This window comes from Grampus griseus, assembly GCF_964374135.1.
Source record: "Grampus griseus genome assembly, chromosome: 8".
NCBI lineage: Eukaryota > Metazoa > Chordata > Mammalia > Artiodactyla > Delphinidae > Grampus > Grampus griseus.
Genome location: NC_139002.1, coordinates 43721243 through 43740489, shown reverse-complemented (window position 1 = coordinate 43740489; position 19247 = coordinate 43721243). Strand labels below are relative to the sequence as shown.

The window sequence follows — 19247 nt, the reverse complement described above, 5'->3', positions numbered from 1 at the left end:
GATTTTCACTTGCTACAGACAAAGAATACAGGGCATAATACCCATGTGGACAGCTCCCATGGCCACAAGGGAAGATTAGGACCTTTATCAAACTACTGGCTGGGTCTTTGGGAAAGAAGTTTTCTAAGAGCAAATCAACAACCTGGTTTTACACTCTACTTCTCCCACGTGTTAGCCTGTAGAGTTTGGTCAAGGTATTTTATGTGTTTAAGCCACAATTTCCTCATCAGAAAATTGAGGATGATACTAATTACTTCAAAGAGTTGTGAATACTGAAGAAATTATGCATATAATATATTTTAGCATAGTTCCTAGCAGATGATATTAAGCATTCAATAAATTGATTTTACAGCTTAGTATTTATAATATTATATATAATATTGTACGATAATATTATAATATACCATAATAATTATTAGTAGTAGTACTAGTTCTTTCACTATTGTTTTCCTTATTCAACTTATTTTTCTCAATGCATAAGGAAAATATCTTTGCTATCTTTCTTGTGGCAAGTACCAGTGCCACAGTATGCAAAGACCATATGATCAGTTAAGCAGGGATTTTCTATATTCTGTAATATAATAGGTCTTTCTCGTTGAGCTGTCGGCTGCCTATAATGAAACAATAGGTATTAACTTGCTATTGAAACATCCTGAAACATTCTCTTCTGCAAGAATAATTGCTTCATTACCTTCAAAAACATGTCTAAATACAATGTTGATCAATTGTTATGGAAACATGGACTTTGCAGAGACTATTAAAGACATAGAATTAATCTGACCTGTGGAAAATTAGCTTGGAACCTGGGCTCTTCCATACAAATCTTCACAAATGTGTTCTGGGTAAGCTCATCTGGTTTTGAAAATCCTCCAGGGAAAGATTCATGAAAATGTTCTGAGAGATACTCTGGTAAGTGAATATTCTGGTAGCGGGTTCCATTAAGATTGATGCAGCCAGGAGGGTGTGTATCTAAATTAGTTTGATACTTAAGCAGCCCTCTAAAGTTAAGAAAAAAATAAAAACAAGGAGATGAAAAAGAGGTTGAAATCAGAGAACAGAGTACAAGAAAATAACCTTATTTTCTTGTTAACTTTACACAGCATTTATCCAAAAAAAATGCTTCTCATATATCTTACTTAAGAGCAATTGAGAAATCTTAAAACTTTTAATAAATTCTTTACTATGGAACTAAATCAAAAAATTTAGGCCCCCCCCCCACAAATGCCACAAATACATGGTAGAGAAGACACTTGCAATCTTTCCAAATATTCTTGAATTTGACAGCCTTTACTTCAAGTCTATTAGGCATTCATACAATCACATACAAGTTTTCACTTCAATAAACACTATAATGATGAGTACTTTCACTATAATTTCAAACACAAATGGAAAAGTATAGGAATCATACTTGATTTGGCTAAGACTAGATAAAACAAGCCTTGTTGATTTACAGAGAAACGTTAAACAAACATAACAACAGAAACTGGAAGCTTGCATCTCCTGTGATCTGAAAACAATACACAGCAATCAGGCCCTAAACCTGCTTACTTTTCAATTTCTCCATAAACAGCACCACATAAAAGGCTCAAAATAATGAATCAGGAAGGAGAACTTAAAACCCTAAAATCCCATTCTTATTATTTCATATTTTGTGAGATTTAAGATAACCCTTCAACTTTCTGTGCTCTTTATTTCTTATAAGGAGTTAAGTAAGATCTACCTCACAGGGATAGTGCATGAAATCATAGATTATATAAAAAAATTTTTTTTGGCATAAGCAAATCTTGAAGAAAAAAGTAAGATTTTGAAAAGCATTGAAAATGTTTATTTTAATTTTGAGATATTAAAATTTTGGTTTCCAAAATTATTTTTCCTCGTTGTCTATGTTTTTAAATTACCCTTCATGCTCCCAAACAATCAATTTTAGTACATTTAAAAAGTACATCTTTAAGTTCACCACGGCTATAATTTTACAAATGATATTACAAGGATGATATTTTCAAACAACAAAAACTATAACAAGAAAACTGACACTAAATAGGTCAATGACTTAGCAATGACTAAGGTAGTCTTTGGTGGAATGTACCATCTACTCAACCTGATCATTCTCCCTTTTACCCCTTTTACTTATATTCAATTCCCTTTCTCTCTTCACTTTATTTTACTTTCTTCCCTAAAACCAGTCATTATGAAGTCACTGGAGAGCACAGAGAACACGTCAGGAGAATCTAAGTAGTGGCTGTATTATATAACATCCATGGTAGACCACACACACATTTTTTTTCAGTAATGCAGTAGATATGGCCTAGGTATGGAATAAATGAATGCATATTATATAAATGTGAGCCAAGTACTCTTTAAAAGTAATCTAAACTCTATAAAAGTAATCTTTTATAGAGTTCTAGTCATATAATACAATTGTGTCATTTTAATACTTGAAAAATCCATTAATTTGATGCAGCTTTTATTACAAGTAATGAGTTACCCAAAACTGTTGCTCTTACTAACTATCCCAAGGGTAGTGGCTGATGGGTGGGCAGGCCAAAAATCTCGATCATTTTTTTCTATTGGTTGCTAAGTTGAACAAACATTGGCATAATACAACTGGCAGTATCCTAGATGGTGCTACAGATAGTCAGATCTGGCCCCTAACACTCCAAAAACTTAAAATCCAGTTTAGAAGATATCTTTAGAGAAGCTGAACATAACTCAGACCACAAATAATAATTTGAGTAGAGTGATTTGATAAGAGCTTAGTGGGCTTCCCTGGTGGCGCAGTGGTTGAGAGTCTGCCTGCCGATGCAGCGGACACGGGTTCGTGCCCCGGTCCAGGAAGATCCCACATGCTGCGGAGCGGCTGGGCCCGTGAGCCATGGCCGCTGAGCCTGCGCGTCCGGAGCCTGTGCTCCGCAACGGGAGAGGCTACAACAGTGAGAGGCCCGTGTACCGCAAAAAAAAAAAAAAAAAGAGCTTAGTAATGTATAGAAGACATGAGGTCCAGTCCAGAGCAATTTGTATACATTTCACGTTACCCTCACCACAGCTACCTGAAATACAAATTATTATTCCCATTTTACAAATTAAGAAACTATTTTAATAAATTAATACCCTAGGGTCACACAGCTAATAAGTGGCCGAGCCAAGATTTGAACACAGGTCTGACTCAAATTCTAAGCTCTTCACCTCTTACTATACAGCATGTTAGTTCACTGGATCATTGGATCCTCACAACATACCTTTGAAAAGGTAAGGGAGGGGAAGGTCAATATTTATTAAGAAAGTATGTCAGGAATTTTGTAAACATCTATTTCCCACTTAAAATTCAAAACAAAATAACATACCAGGCCTTTTTATTCCCATTACACAGATGAGAAACACAAGGCTATCGTTTAGGTCAGAGATTAATTAAGTAGTAGTCAAAGCATGGGATTCAGAAACCTGAGCTCCCTCACTCCAAAAACCTATATCGCGCATAGCAAATCAGTTGGTTAAAGAAGTAGACATTAAGGGAAGGGGTTCAAAACAAACAAAAGCCTGGCAATTAGGTCAGATAGAGAGAGAGAGTGTGTGTGTGTGAGTGTGTGTGTGAGTGTGTGTGTGTGTGTGTGTGTGTGTGTGTGTGTGTGTGTGTGTGTGAAGGGGCTGCTTCACATCAGGCAAAGAAATGTTATTTATTCCTTCTCCTAAGTCATCACAGCATTCAAGTGGGCATCACCCCATGTGCTAATGGTCCTTAGAATGACAAATGTTTTTACTATGCAGTACAAATCTTCAGGACAGCCCAATCAAATAAACAATGTTGCCATTCTTGGTGTATAAAGTAGCATATAATATTCTAAAATCCCTTTTAATTTTGAGAGTTTTATGTTATTTTAAGCTATTATTAAGCTTAATGGCATAGGTTACCTCTGTCTATGCCCATTAAAATGGTCTTTTCTTTGTCTCAGATTGTAGTTGTTGCCATTGAAGAAACATGGATAAGAGAGAAAAGATCTACGGGCAAACAATGATAAGAAGCCAAAAATATCATTCATCAGAAAAAAATCAAGCATGGAATCTCTGGGTTTTTTGGCTAAATTAGGTGGTAAAAATACTGACGGGTTCAAAAGGAAGGACACTGGCAGGTATCAAACTTAGTATTGGAAGGATAGGTAGTACATGCCAGACAGGTGCTTGCTGCTTCAATACCTATTTCCACAAACTTCATAATACATTTGTGTGGTAAAGGTCAGTAGCCCCATCTCAGAATGAGTGAAAACATTCAGAACTGTTAAGTAATCTGCCCAAGACCACACTGTCAGTCTGTAGCCAAGTCAGAGTACAAAGGCCATACACCTTCCCATGTGCTAGACCTGCTCCCCCTGCAGAATCCCCATTCTACTTATGAACAATATACTGAAATTGAAGACCAATGTGTGCAATGAATAAACTTTATGGCTCTACATGGTGATATATCTGGAAAAGGAGGTAGTATATTTCTACCAAACCAATAATTTTATGTTATTTTTTAAGTTCAAATAAATGCAGTAACTTACTTTTTCATTGTACTAGTAAAAAATAAAACTTTTTTAGTACTGGTACAGAACTTTTTAGAAATTTTAGAAATTTCTTTGGTACTACTGAAGAAATTCTTAGAATTTGCAACCCTAGAAAATAACATTTCTTTAAAAATTATATTTCAAAAAAAAAATTATATTTCAAGTCCATAAAATAATTTCACTCTGAAGGATTTTGAATAGGAATGTACATTAGATATTATAGATGCTAGATTGATAGATAAAAATCAGATATCATCTTTTTAATCCAGTTACTTCACTGTGACCACGTTTGTTAAAACTGAGTTCAATATTACATGTGGTCTTTGTGATTTCTTTGAATCCCTAGTACCTATATTTATTTCAGCAAACATAATAGACTTGTCTTTCTTTAGAGTTTAATGCAATCTTTTCAAATACAACAGAGCCCACTTTAATTAACACTTTAAATAATGCACAGCTGTATCTATCTGATGAATAATCCTGATTTTCTTCCTTGCCCCACATCACGACTGAGATACACCTATTTCACATTTATTATTATTTAAGTTTTGAAACGTATTAATTTAAACGATATGGCCTCTGTCTTTAAGAAGCTTAGAATTTAGTGCACTTCTATCCAACAGAACTTTCTGTGGTGGTGGAAATGGTCTAAATCTGTGCTGTCCAGCCATGGGCCACATTTGGCTATTGAGCAATTGAAACGTGGTAGTGCAGGCAAAAAATTGAATTTTTCATATTATTTCATTGTAATTAATCTAAATTGAATAGCACAACTTTAATGGGTATAATTAGGCATGAAAGCAAAAACAACTAAAAACCAAAATGAGTAAGGCTATATAGACGTATAGTGACCCCTGGAGAGTACATAGAGATAATGAACTCTGATTATGACATTCTGGAAAGGGCTTCACGGGGAAGCAACTGAAGGATGTGGAGATTCTAATGTTAGAGACTAGGGAAATGGCATTCCAATATGAGGGAGTAGTATGAACAAAAGCACATTGTTTATTCCCAAATTAGTAGAAGGGATAATATCTTGTGCATTTATATATCCCTCTTATAACTACACTCACTGCCAAATCTCATCAGCCCTCCTGCAAGTTTCTTGCATGTAGTAAGTCTTCAGTGAGTTTCTAGTGAATTGATTTTAAAAGCAAATAATAACTACATAATTTGTTTGAATACAGCAAGTGCATCTAAAAGTTAAAATAAAGGGAGGGCTTCCCTGGTGGTGCAGTGGTTGAGAGTCTGCCTGCCGACGCAGGGGACACGGGTTCGTGCCCGGGTCCGGGAAGATCCCACATGCCGCGCGCAGAGCGGCTGGGCCCATGAGCCATGGCCGCTGAGCCTGCGAGTCCAGAGCCTGTGCTCCGCAATGGGAGAGGCCACAACAGTGAGAGGCCCACCTACCGCAAAAAAAAATAATAATAATAAAATAAAGGGAACATTCTTATATTGTTGTACCTTTCTTAATTAAATGAAAAATCATTTGAAAGTGAAAGAAAAAGACGTTAGTGAATGGTAAGCAGAGAATATTGCCAAGTTAAGACAGTGATGTGGCAGGGAGTTGGGGAAGGAGGCACATGGCCTATGTGGGAATAGGAACACTTATTACTAATTTATTTTAGGTATATTGCATTATGTTCTAAAAGAGAGATTTTGAAGTATCTCTGGAATGTCTAGCGTCCTTCAATCATGAGAGATCAAAGATTTTATGGTGTATCAAAACACATGGTTGTGGACACTATTGTTTTTGCACTCGTAAGGATTTCAAGATGTGCTTTCAACACTCAACAGTGTTTCCACAAAATAGGTTTCTTTCTTTCTTTCCTTTTTTCCTCACTAGGCATTATAGTTATACCACTATTTTTTAATGCCTGGCTGTGACAAAGTCATAGAAAATAATATAGTACACAGAATAAATCCTACCAGGTTAAAACATAGAAATCATAAGAACTTTTTACGGCAAAAGTTAAATATTACAAAACACTATGCCTGCCAAAAAGAGAATCACAAAATCATCTCTACTTTAACTGCAAGTTACACATTCTTAACAAATGCAGTGTTGCTTATGAGACCTTTATGTTTGTGGTGATTTTAATCCTTTTTTAAAGTGGAGAAAAAAATCCTTGTCCCAGGAGGAATCTCTTTTTTACCTTGTATTCTATAACATACAAAATATTTCTTTTCTTTACAGAAAAAATATAACAACTTGTTTCTGACCATTCTTTTTACTTTGCTTCAAGTACAAAAAAAGAGCTTAAGAAAATACATCTAAATTCAATATTGCAAAACCCACTGGAATTCACTGGATTCTGAGGAATCCACTAGAATATACACTACTTAAGGTCAAAGATTTGTCCTGTGCCTCTATTTTTCTGGTGTCTGGAACAGTGCCTATAATCTGTAACAAGTGTTCGATAAATATTCACTGAATGGATTAATAAATGGCTAGAAGTATATAAATAATTTTTTGTTGTGGTTATTTTTGAAACACGTGATTGAGGAGTCACCCGGTTTTAACAAACACACAAGTTAGTTTGAACTCATTCTAATTTCAATAAAGATGTCTAGACTTTAGCAAATGGCATTTAGTAAAATAAACCATGTGTGTTCATTCAACTTTGCAGGGAATAGCATTAAATAGGTCTGCAACTTACAGCATCCCTCTTCACCCTTGAGTACTGCAAAGTCCAACCTGAGATCTCAGCCCTGCCCTGAACCTGAGCCCATCCTAACCTAGGTAGACAAGTCATCAAGAGAGTCAATCCTATCTGTTAGCAGCATCTAGAAATAGAGTGCTTTCCTAAACTAAGGATCCAGCGTGCCTCAGGGAAACCCTAAGCATCAGATACCCATCCAACCAAAGCTTCTACTCTCGCCCCCACTTTGCCGGGTCTAGCCAGATTCTTGCCAGATACTTGCCTCTGCATTCTTTGCTGGGCTCTTGCTACAGATAGCCGAGTGTGCTCGCAACCTGCAGCTTGAGTGGAGCATGTATTGTGTCTAGCTCTTGCTGGTGGTGATGCCCAAGGTACGAGACTGGGCAACACAAACAGAGCCAGCATCATGGGTGTGTGACCTGTGTGCTCTCACGGGACCCTGATCTTAGAAAGGCACTGTAATTGGTTCAATGCTCTGTTGCCATCATCTTGAAATGCTTAATAATTTTCTATCAAAGGGCCCCGCATTTTCATTTTGCAGTGAGCCCTGCAATTAAGCACCCTGCCACAGACACAATGCAGCTGGCAAAACAAAGCCTTGGAGTCTAAGGACATAGGGTCAAGATCCCAACCCTCCCTAAGTGTGTGAAGGCAAATAGGTCATTTTAATACGTTTTCTCAGCTGAAAGCGAGAGACAGTGCCTGGGGGCTTACCCTCTACTTCACAGGTATATAAAGGAAAGGACTTTGATCTCTTGGGAAGGAAAAAATATGTAAGCATCTAATATTTGTTACTATTTCCTCTGCTTTCAGGCTTTGCTAAAAGGGCAGTGGGAGAGAAAAGGATTATTCCACATTTCATAAAAAACATTAATGTACTGAAAATATTTTTACCATAAATTTAGCCCTAGTTCCTTCTCCTTCCTCCCCAACTTTCTCACCCTGTACCTCTAGCCAGAACCACTTGTTATTATAAATAAGGTCCCAGGAGAAACACTGAGGTTAAAATTATGTGAGAAAGTATTTGGGCTGAAGCTCACTACTTCTATCCTCAAACTGGGGAGAACGTTAACTCACAGTTTAGAAGATTAAAAACGCATTAGTAAGCATAGGTCATAGCATAAATTAATTCATTTACATGAAAATGCTTCAAATATACTACACATCTCTGTCTATACAATGGCCTCCTTATGGGAGAAAATACCGCACGATCTCAATTCCCACCCCTACCTGGCTTTCAGGATAAAATATCAGCAAAAATAAATAAATCATAAGACTTTAGTCAGGAATTATTACATAGAAAAATCATTTTTTACACAAGAAGGAAAATTAATCCTATGAATAGGAAATTAGAAATGGGAAAAAACACATACATGTCTAAAGATCATAGTTGTATAGAACACTATATTTATTAACATATGGAAAATATGTAAATATTATGGGGGGGATTTGAATTCCACATAACAAAGACTTAATCCCTCAGGAATTTTATTCCCCCAATATATTTTAAGTAAAAAATTAAAAAACCAAAAATGTGAAAGAAGACAAATAAAAAGAGATGAAAAACTTTCCTCCATGATCCAAAGAATTTTTAGCCACAGAAGCACACAAAAATCTCCAGCAAAAATGTGCCAGTCTACAACACAACGAAAATAGTTAAGACTTAAAAGTTAATTCTTCAGGCACAGGAATTGATATTCCAGCTGCCATAATAACTTATTACCTAGATAACACTAAGTATAAGTGACAGGCCCAAAATGGTAATCCAAGTTGCATTTAAATAAATACACAGATTATTTTTATTGCTATCTGCAATACTTTAATATTTGAGGAAAATTGGAAGGGCCTAGAAGAATAACACATTCCTAGCTAAAAGCCAATTAATACAGTTCCATGTAATCTAGCAAACACTGAGTGAATGATGATTTAGGATTGATGATGAAAGGGATTCCACTGATGAAGATAAGTAAGAAACAGTCCTACCCTCAAAAACACTATAATTTACCTAGGATACGTCACTCTGCTATATGTTCTTTTCTCTTTCATATTGTAACTCGCAGATGCATAATGGAGGTAGACTGCAGAGAATTTTCTACTATTCAACTACAACTTCAGCTATAACCTGACTTTCTCCCTTTTACCTAAGGTTTTATATAGTGTTTAATATTCTGTACTTTGGGCTTAACATACAGCTTCTGGGCCTTCCTTTCCCTTGGCTTCACCAAGTTTCCATTTGACATTCTAAGAAGAGCTGGTGCCTCTCCCCAGTAGGAATATCCCACAAGCCTCTCCTCCTTCCACATCAGTGTGGGTAAAAGGAGCCCTCAGGGTTTCCCTGGTGGCACAGTGGTTGAGAGTCCGCCTGCCGATGCAGGGGACACGGGTTCGTGCCCCGGGCCGGGAAGATCCCACATGCCGCGGAGGGGCTGGGCCCGTGAGCCATGGCCGCTGAGCCTGCGCGTCCGGAGCCTGTGCTCCGCAACGGGAGAGGCCACAACAGTGAGAGGCCCGCGTACCGCAAAAACAAACAAACAAACAACAACAACAAACAAAAAAAACCACAAAAAAACCAAAAAGGAGCCCTCAGTACAAGTGCTTCTAAAAGAGAAGATTCTTGGGAATCGACAACTTCTAACACTTAACTATATTGCATAAATACCTCCATCCCCCAAGAGTATATTCTTAATTTTCTCCTCCTAAGGGCATAGTAGAGGGAAGATAAACCAACACAATAGGCCTAATCTCATAAGTATTTGTCTACCCTGGGTTAACTTCTTGAGTTTCAATACCTATGAAGCTGACAGTGCCTCTGGTTCATTGTCATTGTTGACAAAGGCTGCTCACTGTGTTCCTCGGGTTTAAAGAACAAATGTTTTTAGAAACATGCACCTAGAAAACCATTCCTTTTAAATTCTCTGAAAAAAATGATTCAAGCAGAATATAAATCATGTTCTACAACGAACTCTTGCCAGTAGTAGTCCCAAGTGGCAGAAAGCTCTGTCTAAAAGAATAATCCAGGTCTCATTTTTGTAATAAAATATAGTCTGGGAAGTCCAGCTGGCTCAGTTATTCGCTATTGTTTGGCTCTCACTGCCATCTACACCTTTGAGAAGGACCTTCCCCCTTTCTTTCCCAGAATTCTCACATTATATTTCCTCTCTTACGTAAATAAAAAATAAAATACAGTTACTACCCATGCAACACTTCCGAGAGCTAAAGCCAGTGGGAGCGTTGACTGTCATAAAATTGAAAGTCTAGGGTGCCCTATCTCATTTAAGGGTGCCCTATCTCATTTACGATGCTTTCCCTCCACACGCCTTTCAAAGGAGTGGGGTTAGGCTCTGGGCTGAGACTCTGTGACATTCATAATTGCTTTTCCCTCCAATACCCTTTCATCAGTAAGTGAGAATGGCAGTATATCTCGCCTCCTGATGAGTTTTTCAAATGAAAATGAAGAAAGAAACGTCCAGTTATATTCATGGCTGGAAAGAGGAAACATTTTTGGCTTTTAAAATTTTTTCTGAATGTCTTCTGAATTGAAATATCTTTAGTACAGTGTACAAATGGCAACCTCCTAGAAAGGTGTGTTAAAAATCAGAAAAAAAATTCCTCAGGAGAAGGCTTGTCTTGCAAATCCCAAAATAAACCTTTATCATTAAAATCAGTTGAACCTTTGAGACCTAACAACATTATAAAAACTGTTGCCCTTTAAGATTATTCTTTTGATCTGCTAAGCAGTTTTCGTTATATGTTTATCAAATTACTTTGCTGATAGGAAAATCTGGGCTCTTCAAAAGTGCAGTGTCTTTATCAAAACAAAAACGATTCTTCAGCAAATTAAATGTGGAGTTTCTTCCTTACACAGTTATTAGTATCAGTACCAGTATAATTTTTTATCCTGCTAACATTTATTGAATATATCTATATTCTGCCTACATTGCTGCATTCACTTATTTAAACATGAGACAACCCTGATATAGATATTTTATTATTAATCCCATAAAATAGATGAAAAAGAAAGGGCAAATTATCTGGCAAGGCCATACAGCTATTAAGTGATGTAGCTCTTAATTGCCATGTTATACTGACCTCCTAGGAAAAAAAAAATTAATGTATTTTAAAAATCTATTTGAACACTGATAAAACATCTGAATTTAGTATATATGAAATGTGGGTTTTTTAGGGTGCCATGCAATAGAATTGCTTATCCTAATGAAAAAAATCTAAAACATAGGTAATAGGAATGAAAACTAGGTTAAGCTAAAGGCATGCATAATCGTGGAACATGATAATTGGATCTTAAATAATATTGAGTTGTAATATTTTGAGCAAAGAAGGTAAGACTTCCACTTTGCCAATATAGATTGCATACCCCAAGAACACCGTATTTAATTTTGGTTTCCAGATTTGAAAGGGATACAGGGAAGCCATGCCAAACTGTAGCCAGTTTGATTTACTGGTTAGGAACGTGGGCTCTGGAATCTGATACCTGGGTTCAAACCCAAGCTCTTCTATTTACTAGCCATGACTTTCAGCAAGTTTCTTCACCTCTCAGTGCCCCTGTTCTCTCACCTGGACAATAGGCATGATATTAATGATAATGATAATAATAATAATAACAGCAAATTTTACCGGAGTTGTTGGGAGAACTTAATGAAATCAACCATTAGTAAGATAAGTACTCAATGAATATTAACTATTAATTTATTCAAAGGAGAAAGTAACAGAGGAACAGAATTTAAAGAAGGAGAAGAATTCAATTTCCATGGCCTCCAGAGTCACAGACTTTTAAATCATTGGGTAGAAATTAAAGTAAAATAGATTCTGTTTCAAAAGAGAAATGACTTTGTGAAAGTGAGAGCTTTCCAAAAACAGAATGGGCTTTTCACAATTATATATTTACTTAGACATATTGTAGGGAGACGCAAAGATTCTTGGTCAAAATCATCTTTTGAGCTTCCTTCAAAGTTTGAGATTCTATAAAAATAAAATTGACTTTAGAAAATCATATGAAGCAATTGTTCGTCCTTACTACAGAAGTCTGATTATATAAGGAAACCAGTCGACAATTTCAAACTGCTTCACTGTTGAAGTCAAAAATTTTCTAAAATTTCTAGCCCACATTGATCCTTCAATTCTTTAGGCCACCAGAATTCTTGAAAATAAAATATGTTTACACTTGGAAAATATGCAGTTTAAAATTGTCTTTAGCTCTTTCAACTCTTTTTGTTTAATGTCAAACCAATTACTAATTCTGGGAAACTAAGTATCATATATTATATAGTTCTTTCACACTTTATTATAGTACTTACCACATTGATAGAGAAAGAAGCAAATGCCCAACAAATAGTGCTTTTCTGTTCAAACCTAAAGCATACCATTAACAGAAATCTCAATATAAATTCAAGAAGCTTGTTTTGAATAGCTGCACTTTACTTGTATAACCAAAAGCTAGAGAATGACATTATCAAGGAATTTTATAAATAAAGATATGTCTAAGTCTTCAACATTGGCACAAATAATAGCTTCAATAGATTTACTTGTAGATAGATCCTTTAAAGATAAAAAAGAACATTTTGAGAAATGTTGCATTTTAAGAAAGCTGTAAGATTTATCAGTAATAATTTTTCCTACACCAGAAGCATAATCTATGTAGTTTTATTAAAAATTAAATTTCATAGAGTTACAAACTTTTAGTTATAAGATGAATAAGTTCTAAGGATCTAGTGTACAGCATGGTGACTACAGTTAATAATACTGTATTGTATACTTGAAATTTGCTGAGAGTAGATCTCAAAAGTTCACACCAGAAAAAAAAAAAGAGGAAACTATGTGAAATGATAGATGTGTTAATTCACTTGTACACTTTAAATACATGCAATTTCATTTGCCAATCATACTTCAATTAAAAAAATTAAACTTTATAAAAAATGTGCACTATAGAATGCTTAGAGTATTATATATTTGTTGCACAACAGTTATTTCAGTATTTTAATAATTGTTTTCTTCATTTTTATCAATCATATGTAAAGAACTATTAATTCAGTTGGTATAAGAGTGATTATATTTAATCATTCTGTTGATGTCTTTGGTTATTTCTTTACATAAATTAAAGTCACTTTCTGTTTATGACCCCTGTTCTACAGAAGTAAAATCAAATTTTAAATATACCTTCTTTTACTTCCAAAAAAATGGAGAAAGGACTCTTAATACTCTCTAACTTCAGAAGCCTGTTAGAACTCCTGAAACTTTGAAAAATAACTCTACTTTGAATTACAAAGAAACAGATTTTCTCAGTTTTAATTTAGTACAACATAAAGGCAAAAGAATGCATAACTAATTATACTAACAAATTATTATATTTTTCTCTCATCTGTTCTAGCTAAAGAGAGAGAGAGGAAGAGAGAACAATTCCAGATAAATCAAGATATTAACCTCTTTAAAAAAACTTAAGACCAAATCCTTAGAAGTACTGAACTCTCCAAAAAAAAAGTATAACAATATAAGTTTTTGAGTCAGAATGCCTGGATTTGAATCCAGGATACATCAGTTAAGTAAACTTTAGCAAATTATGTACTCTCTCTAAATCTGTTTTCCCACCCATAAAAAGGGTTTAACAATATTATTTATCCTTATAAAACTATAATCCTGGGCTTCCCTGGTGGTGCAGTGGTTGAGAGTCCACCTGCCGATGCAGGGGACACGGGTTCGTGCCCCGGGCCGGGAAGATCCCACATGCCGCAGAGCGGCTGGGCCCGTGAGCCATGGCCGCTGAGCCTGCGCGTCCGGAGCCTGTGCTCCGCAACGGGAGAGGCCACAACAGTGACAGGCCCGCATACCGCAGAAAGAAAACAAAAACAAAAACAAAATCAAAACAAAAAAACACTATAATCCTTTAATAATATAAATCATCTAAATCATTTTGAATTTATGCTTGGCATATAGTAAGCACTTTGCAAATGTTTTAAATTAGTATTTTCATTAGTAGCACATCTGTTTACTCATAGTCCATTTTTATGATAATAGCCCTGGACAGGGATGCAAGCCATTTAAAGAACAGAATATAAAGCAGTTTTTCTCTACCAAGGGCTTTCTCGGTGCCCTAATGCTCTACAGAATGTGTTAGCCCCACAATGGGAAAAGAACAGAACCCAGAGGTTCCACTGACTGTGGCCCTCTTCTGTGTGTGGCAGCCATGGCTAGCTGGAAGTCAGGATTATGTATGGCCATGTGTCTAATGCTCTACAATTATATGTTCTAGAACCATGATACAGAATAAATTGCACCAGGACGTAGGAGACGGAGATCCACATAATACTGATGTCTAAATCAATGGCCTCCAAAACTGGGGGAACAACATTTTGAACATGCACCTTGAAATAAATATATAATTTATGGATAAGATTTACTGTACTGACAAAGTACATTATAAAACATTCTGAAGAAAAAATTAACAGCAGGTCTGAACTTTTCTCCAAATACTGTTTCCCTGGAAACATTTTGAGTTAGGATAAACAGGGAGTGCCAGCTGTGTCACCAACCAGCATTGATTATTATTGATGGAAAGCATCTGGACCTGGAGGATGCTGAGTGACCTCAGCTTCCTGATGCACTGTGTTCTAGCAACTGAGGGCATCCCTTGAGGAGACTTGGACTGTTACCAAGAGACTGGTTCCTGTGGAGCATGAGCCTCCCCAAGGCAAGGTAGTCCTTGTGTATCCATATGGTCTCATCTTAAAACTGAGTTACTACATTCAGGTAAGGGAGAGAAGGTGGAAAATGGTTACTGTGCATCTAGAGGGAGCCCTACTGAAGAAGCACCTGACATTATCCTGTTGACATTCCATGTTTCCTGTCCTGTATCCCTCTACTAAACCAAGTGAACCTGATGCCAGACAATAGCCTATTGTGTCATATTAGTGTGAGTGTCAAGACAAAATCACAGGTCCACTCTGTAATCATGCAGACATATACATACACAAAAATATATTATTTATTTACATCCTCTGACCTAATGAATTATTTTAAGCACCATACATTTGAGTATACTGCTTGGGTCAACATACTTTTCAGAGTATTGGGGGTAAATTCTTTGTAAAAACTTGGGATGCTATCTCTCTTCCCTTTGTGATTTTCTGGTGTTTCTGACAGATCCTTGTCTTTGGGTCTTATAAATCTTTGGCTGTCTCTGCAAATATTAGTAAACTAGTAACTCCACTGTTACAAACTCTGCAGCAGCAAGACATAATGAATTCCTGAAAATTCAAACACTAAATATCTTCTTGAAGTTCTTCAGTTCCTACTCACTTTCTTTTAGAGCTTATCAGGATATAACTATAGGGGGCTTTAAAAACTACAACATTGTGGGAGAAGTAACTCTGTCTTTCCATTTTAATATACTTTTATGCTAGTTTTGTTAAAACATGCTATGTCGAAAATAGAACTATTTATTCCACTCTTGACACTACCCTCAATTCCAAGTAACCAAATAATTTTACCATTTCCTGTGAAAATTTCTATAGATTTCTCTTTTATTACCCCATTTTTAGGCACACATAGCTTTAAAAACATTTGTTTAAACTTACCCTGATACGTGTAACATCAGCAGCATGTAGAAGACCAAGAAGAGATTATGAGTGTACCAGAAGATGTCATAGTTAGAAACTCTGAAAAAACAAATAACTTAATTTCAATTCCACTCTACACTCCATCTCACTAAAAAAAATCGTGCATCCTTTCAAATACATGTCACAATTGAAAGTTAAAATATGAGTTTTAACTCATATTTAATATTTTAACTCATATTTAATAATGAGTTCATCTGAGATTTATCTATTAATATCAAAGTATTAACATACCACTGCAGAGAGAACTGACAAAAATTATAAGTAACGCTTTATCATTTTGAAGGTTCTTTGTATTTCAAATAAAGATACATAGAAAGAATTAAAATCAGCTGTTTATATTAAAGTTATTATGATGTAAGGCGAAGGTGCAGGCAATAGTCTGCTAATACGTACTTCTCCTGTCCTTTTTATCAAAATTCTCAATTTGCAAATGACTTCTAAGACAACCAATGTTTCTATCCCAATATATATTTTGAGAGTAGTTCAAAGGAAACTCAGATGGAGAGAGACTAAATAAGTGTTCATTAAAATTTTCTCTTATCTTCCTGGACAGTGTATAACTTTAAAGTAACACCTTGTGTTATTGTCCTGGGGGAGGACAAAGAGTCTGAAGAGGAATGGGTATAATAAACACAACCTAGAATGTTTGAGAGAAGTAAAAAGACTAACAGTTATTTTATTTCATATATCTCGGCAGATAGTCATGTATTAGAATCTTGGAGGTGGCGGGCAGGTATTCGTAAAAGCTTAGATGATTCTGATACAACCCCTAGAAACTTTAGAACCCCCAATTTAGGCAAGAGCTAATAGAGTCACATTTACATGGGTCACAGTTTTTGCTATCATAAACAATATCATTAGCATCCTTGTAACGTATGCCTTTTTGCACAGATCTGCTTCTTTTTGAATCTAAATTTCTAGAAGTGGAATTATGACATCAGAGGACACACATTTTGTAAGGCTTTTGATACACATTACCTATTGCTCTCTGAAACATGTTTATAAATTACAAACCCAATCATAGTGCAGGAGGGCCTGTTTCCCCAAACCCAGACTCCACTTTATACATCTTCAGTATTTTGTATAAGTGGAATTAGGTATTATTTCATTTTTGTGTTACTCACTTTGTATTCTCCTGTGACTTATCTGTTCATAATAATTACCCATTTCTATAGCATATTTCTCAATTGTTGTGGCTTAAACTATTCAAATTTAAGAATGTACTACTTCCATATGAGTGTAATAATTTTTGCAATAGCATATTTATTTTTCAGTTTTTATACTGTATATTGACATTCAGGAGTTTTAGTTTTCATATTGTTAGGTAGCCAAATATTTCCTATATTTTTCCTTGTCCATTATGAGAGCTGATAAAATATCCACTTAAAGTTTCTTCTGAATCTTTAGTGGTATAATTTTTTACAGTAAACTGTAATTTATCTAGAATTTAATTCACTTAAGCCTTACCTTCCTCATAAGTTTATAATGACACCTTTACTATTTAGCAGGTTTTTACATATAGCGAAGTCTTTTATAGTGCTTTCTGTCTACTATCATTTAATTCAATGTCTTGGTCATTTTTGCAAGTAAGTCCTATTCTGGTTGTTGTTTTTTTCATTGAAGTATGGTTGACTTACAATATTATATTAGTTTCAGGTGTACAATATAGTAATTCCCTATCCTGTTTTAAGTTACTGAAGCATAATCATTTTAATATTTAGTAAGCCACACCCTGCCTCCTTTTACTCCACTTTGGAACATGTATTTGGAAAGTCTCCATACACAATTCCTTACAACCCAGAATATTTGACTGAAAGAAAGAGATTTTTCAAAAACAGGAAATGATATATAGAAATGCCTCTCTATTTCCCTCTTAGTTACACAGAACAGTCCAGTAACCAGAATATTGCATTGGCTAAACATTCGGGTTACTCGAGACGTTTTCTACCCATGAAAATGAAGATAATCTTAAGGAAGTCTAAATAATCTGACCAAGAAACATCAAAATAATGGCTGTGACACTCACCGTATTGCATATGTCGAAGCTGTAATCATCAGGAAGAGCACCAATACCATGCAGACCCCTGTCAGGCCAGGAACTATAAAAACGTACATAAGTATGTTTAACTTAAGTCATGCTGAGAAAAAATGTACAAAAAGTTATTACCTTAAAATTCAAAGTACTAGGCTGATCTGTGGGAAGCCCAATTCAAATTGTATGTCTCCTTGTATGTTCCCTCTTTAAAAAGCCTTGTTTGAATTAGCATAAGTTTCAAGGTATTTAGGACAAAGCAGAGTCTTTTCCACCTTTAACAGAAGAGTCCATTTTGGTATTTTCAAATATTCTACTCAGAATGGTGAATATGTGCATACTTTTATAGGGACATACTATAACTAAAGTCAATAATTAATACAACAGGACAGGGTTGACATTCAACTCCCTTGTTGTTTTGGTTTTCTCCACCATAGTACTAAACCCTCCTTACTCTCACCTCCCCGCTTTTACGGAACTAGTAGCTCCTTCAGTTTCAATGACAAATAATTTCTTTTGGGCTTCACTAACTAGAATAATTTTCAAGAAAAAAATAAACAAAACCTGAACCTTTCTAAAAACTGCAACTTCGAGTGTAGAACAAAAAATGGTGAATTTGAAGAAAAAAGTTACAGTGTTGATGTTTTAAGAACACTTGCAGACATATTTCCCCTCAGAATGGAAAACATTTTGAAATCAGTGCTTCTGGTAGTACATAACATTTTGTAAAGTGTGTAAACATGTCAATTTTCAAAATTAATACTGACACAATAGATTGCTACAAATCTAGTGTTAGCTCATACAGCACGTCCAAGATGAATAGGTGATATGCTTTATCAAAGAGTGAAAATCACAATAGCCTCATTTCTTATTATCTTATTACTACCAAATAAAATATTCTGTCTATAAGTCACCTTTATTTACTCTTATAATCATACAAGCAACAAAAAGTACTAAATGACCTAGCTGAGAGATTCCATCTTAAATCTTTGTAGAAAAGGTATTGAAACAATTCTGCCTCCAAAAGTATAGACATCCCCCCACTCTTCCTCTTGACAAGGAACCACCTATGAAACAAAAGGACCATCAGGGACTATAAGCCACCAGCAGAAGCAAACAAGCTGGGGACAATATAAGAGCAACAGGGATGTGCACCGTTAGGATCACAGAGGGTTTAGAATCATTAGAAAATAACATTAGAAATCCCAGTACAATAGAAATGAGTTTCCACTTGTAAAGGGACACAGGAGAAATAAGGGAGTTGGTCTTTGGAACTTAATACTGGAGTATGCTCTCCTTTCACTCTTCCCAATACACAAATTTGGAAGCCTAACAATCCTTGCCTTTCCCAGATGTGCCTAATCCAAATCATCTCTTCTCTACACTT

At 35.6% G+C, this 19247-nt stretch overlaps 1 protein-coding gene across 1 annotated transcript in view; it reads right to left on the bottom strand.

Moving 5' to 3' along the window:
* Positions 1–19247, bottom strand: part of NOX4 (NADPH oxidase 4) — a 149277-nt gene that overhangs the window by 88860 nt on the left and 41170 nt on the right. Inside the window, exons 7-9 of the mRNA XM_082660474.1 lie at positions 17855–17927; positions 15787–15867; positions 782–998 (exon numbers count right to left, since the gene is read on the bottom strand). Of these exons, the coding sequence (XP_082516600.1) occupies positions 782–998; positions 15787–15867; positions 17855–17927 (371 nt within the window). The remainder of the gene's footprint in view (positions 1–781; positions 999–15786; positions 15868–17854; positions 17928–19247) is intronic.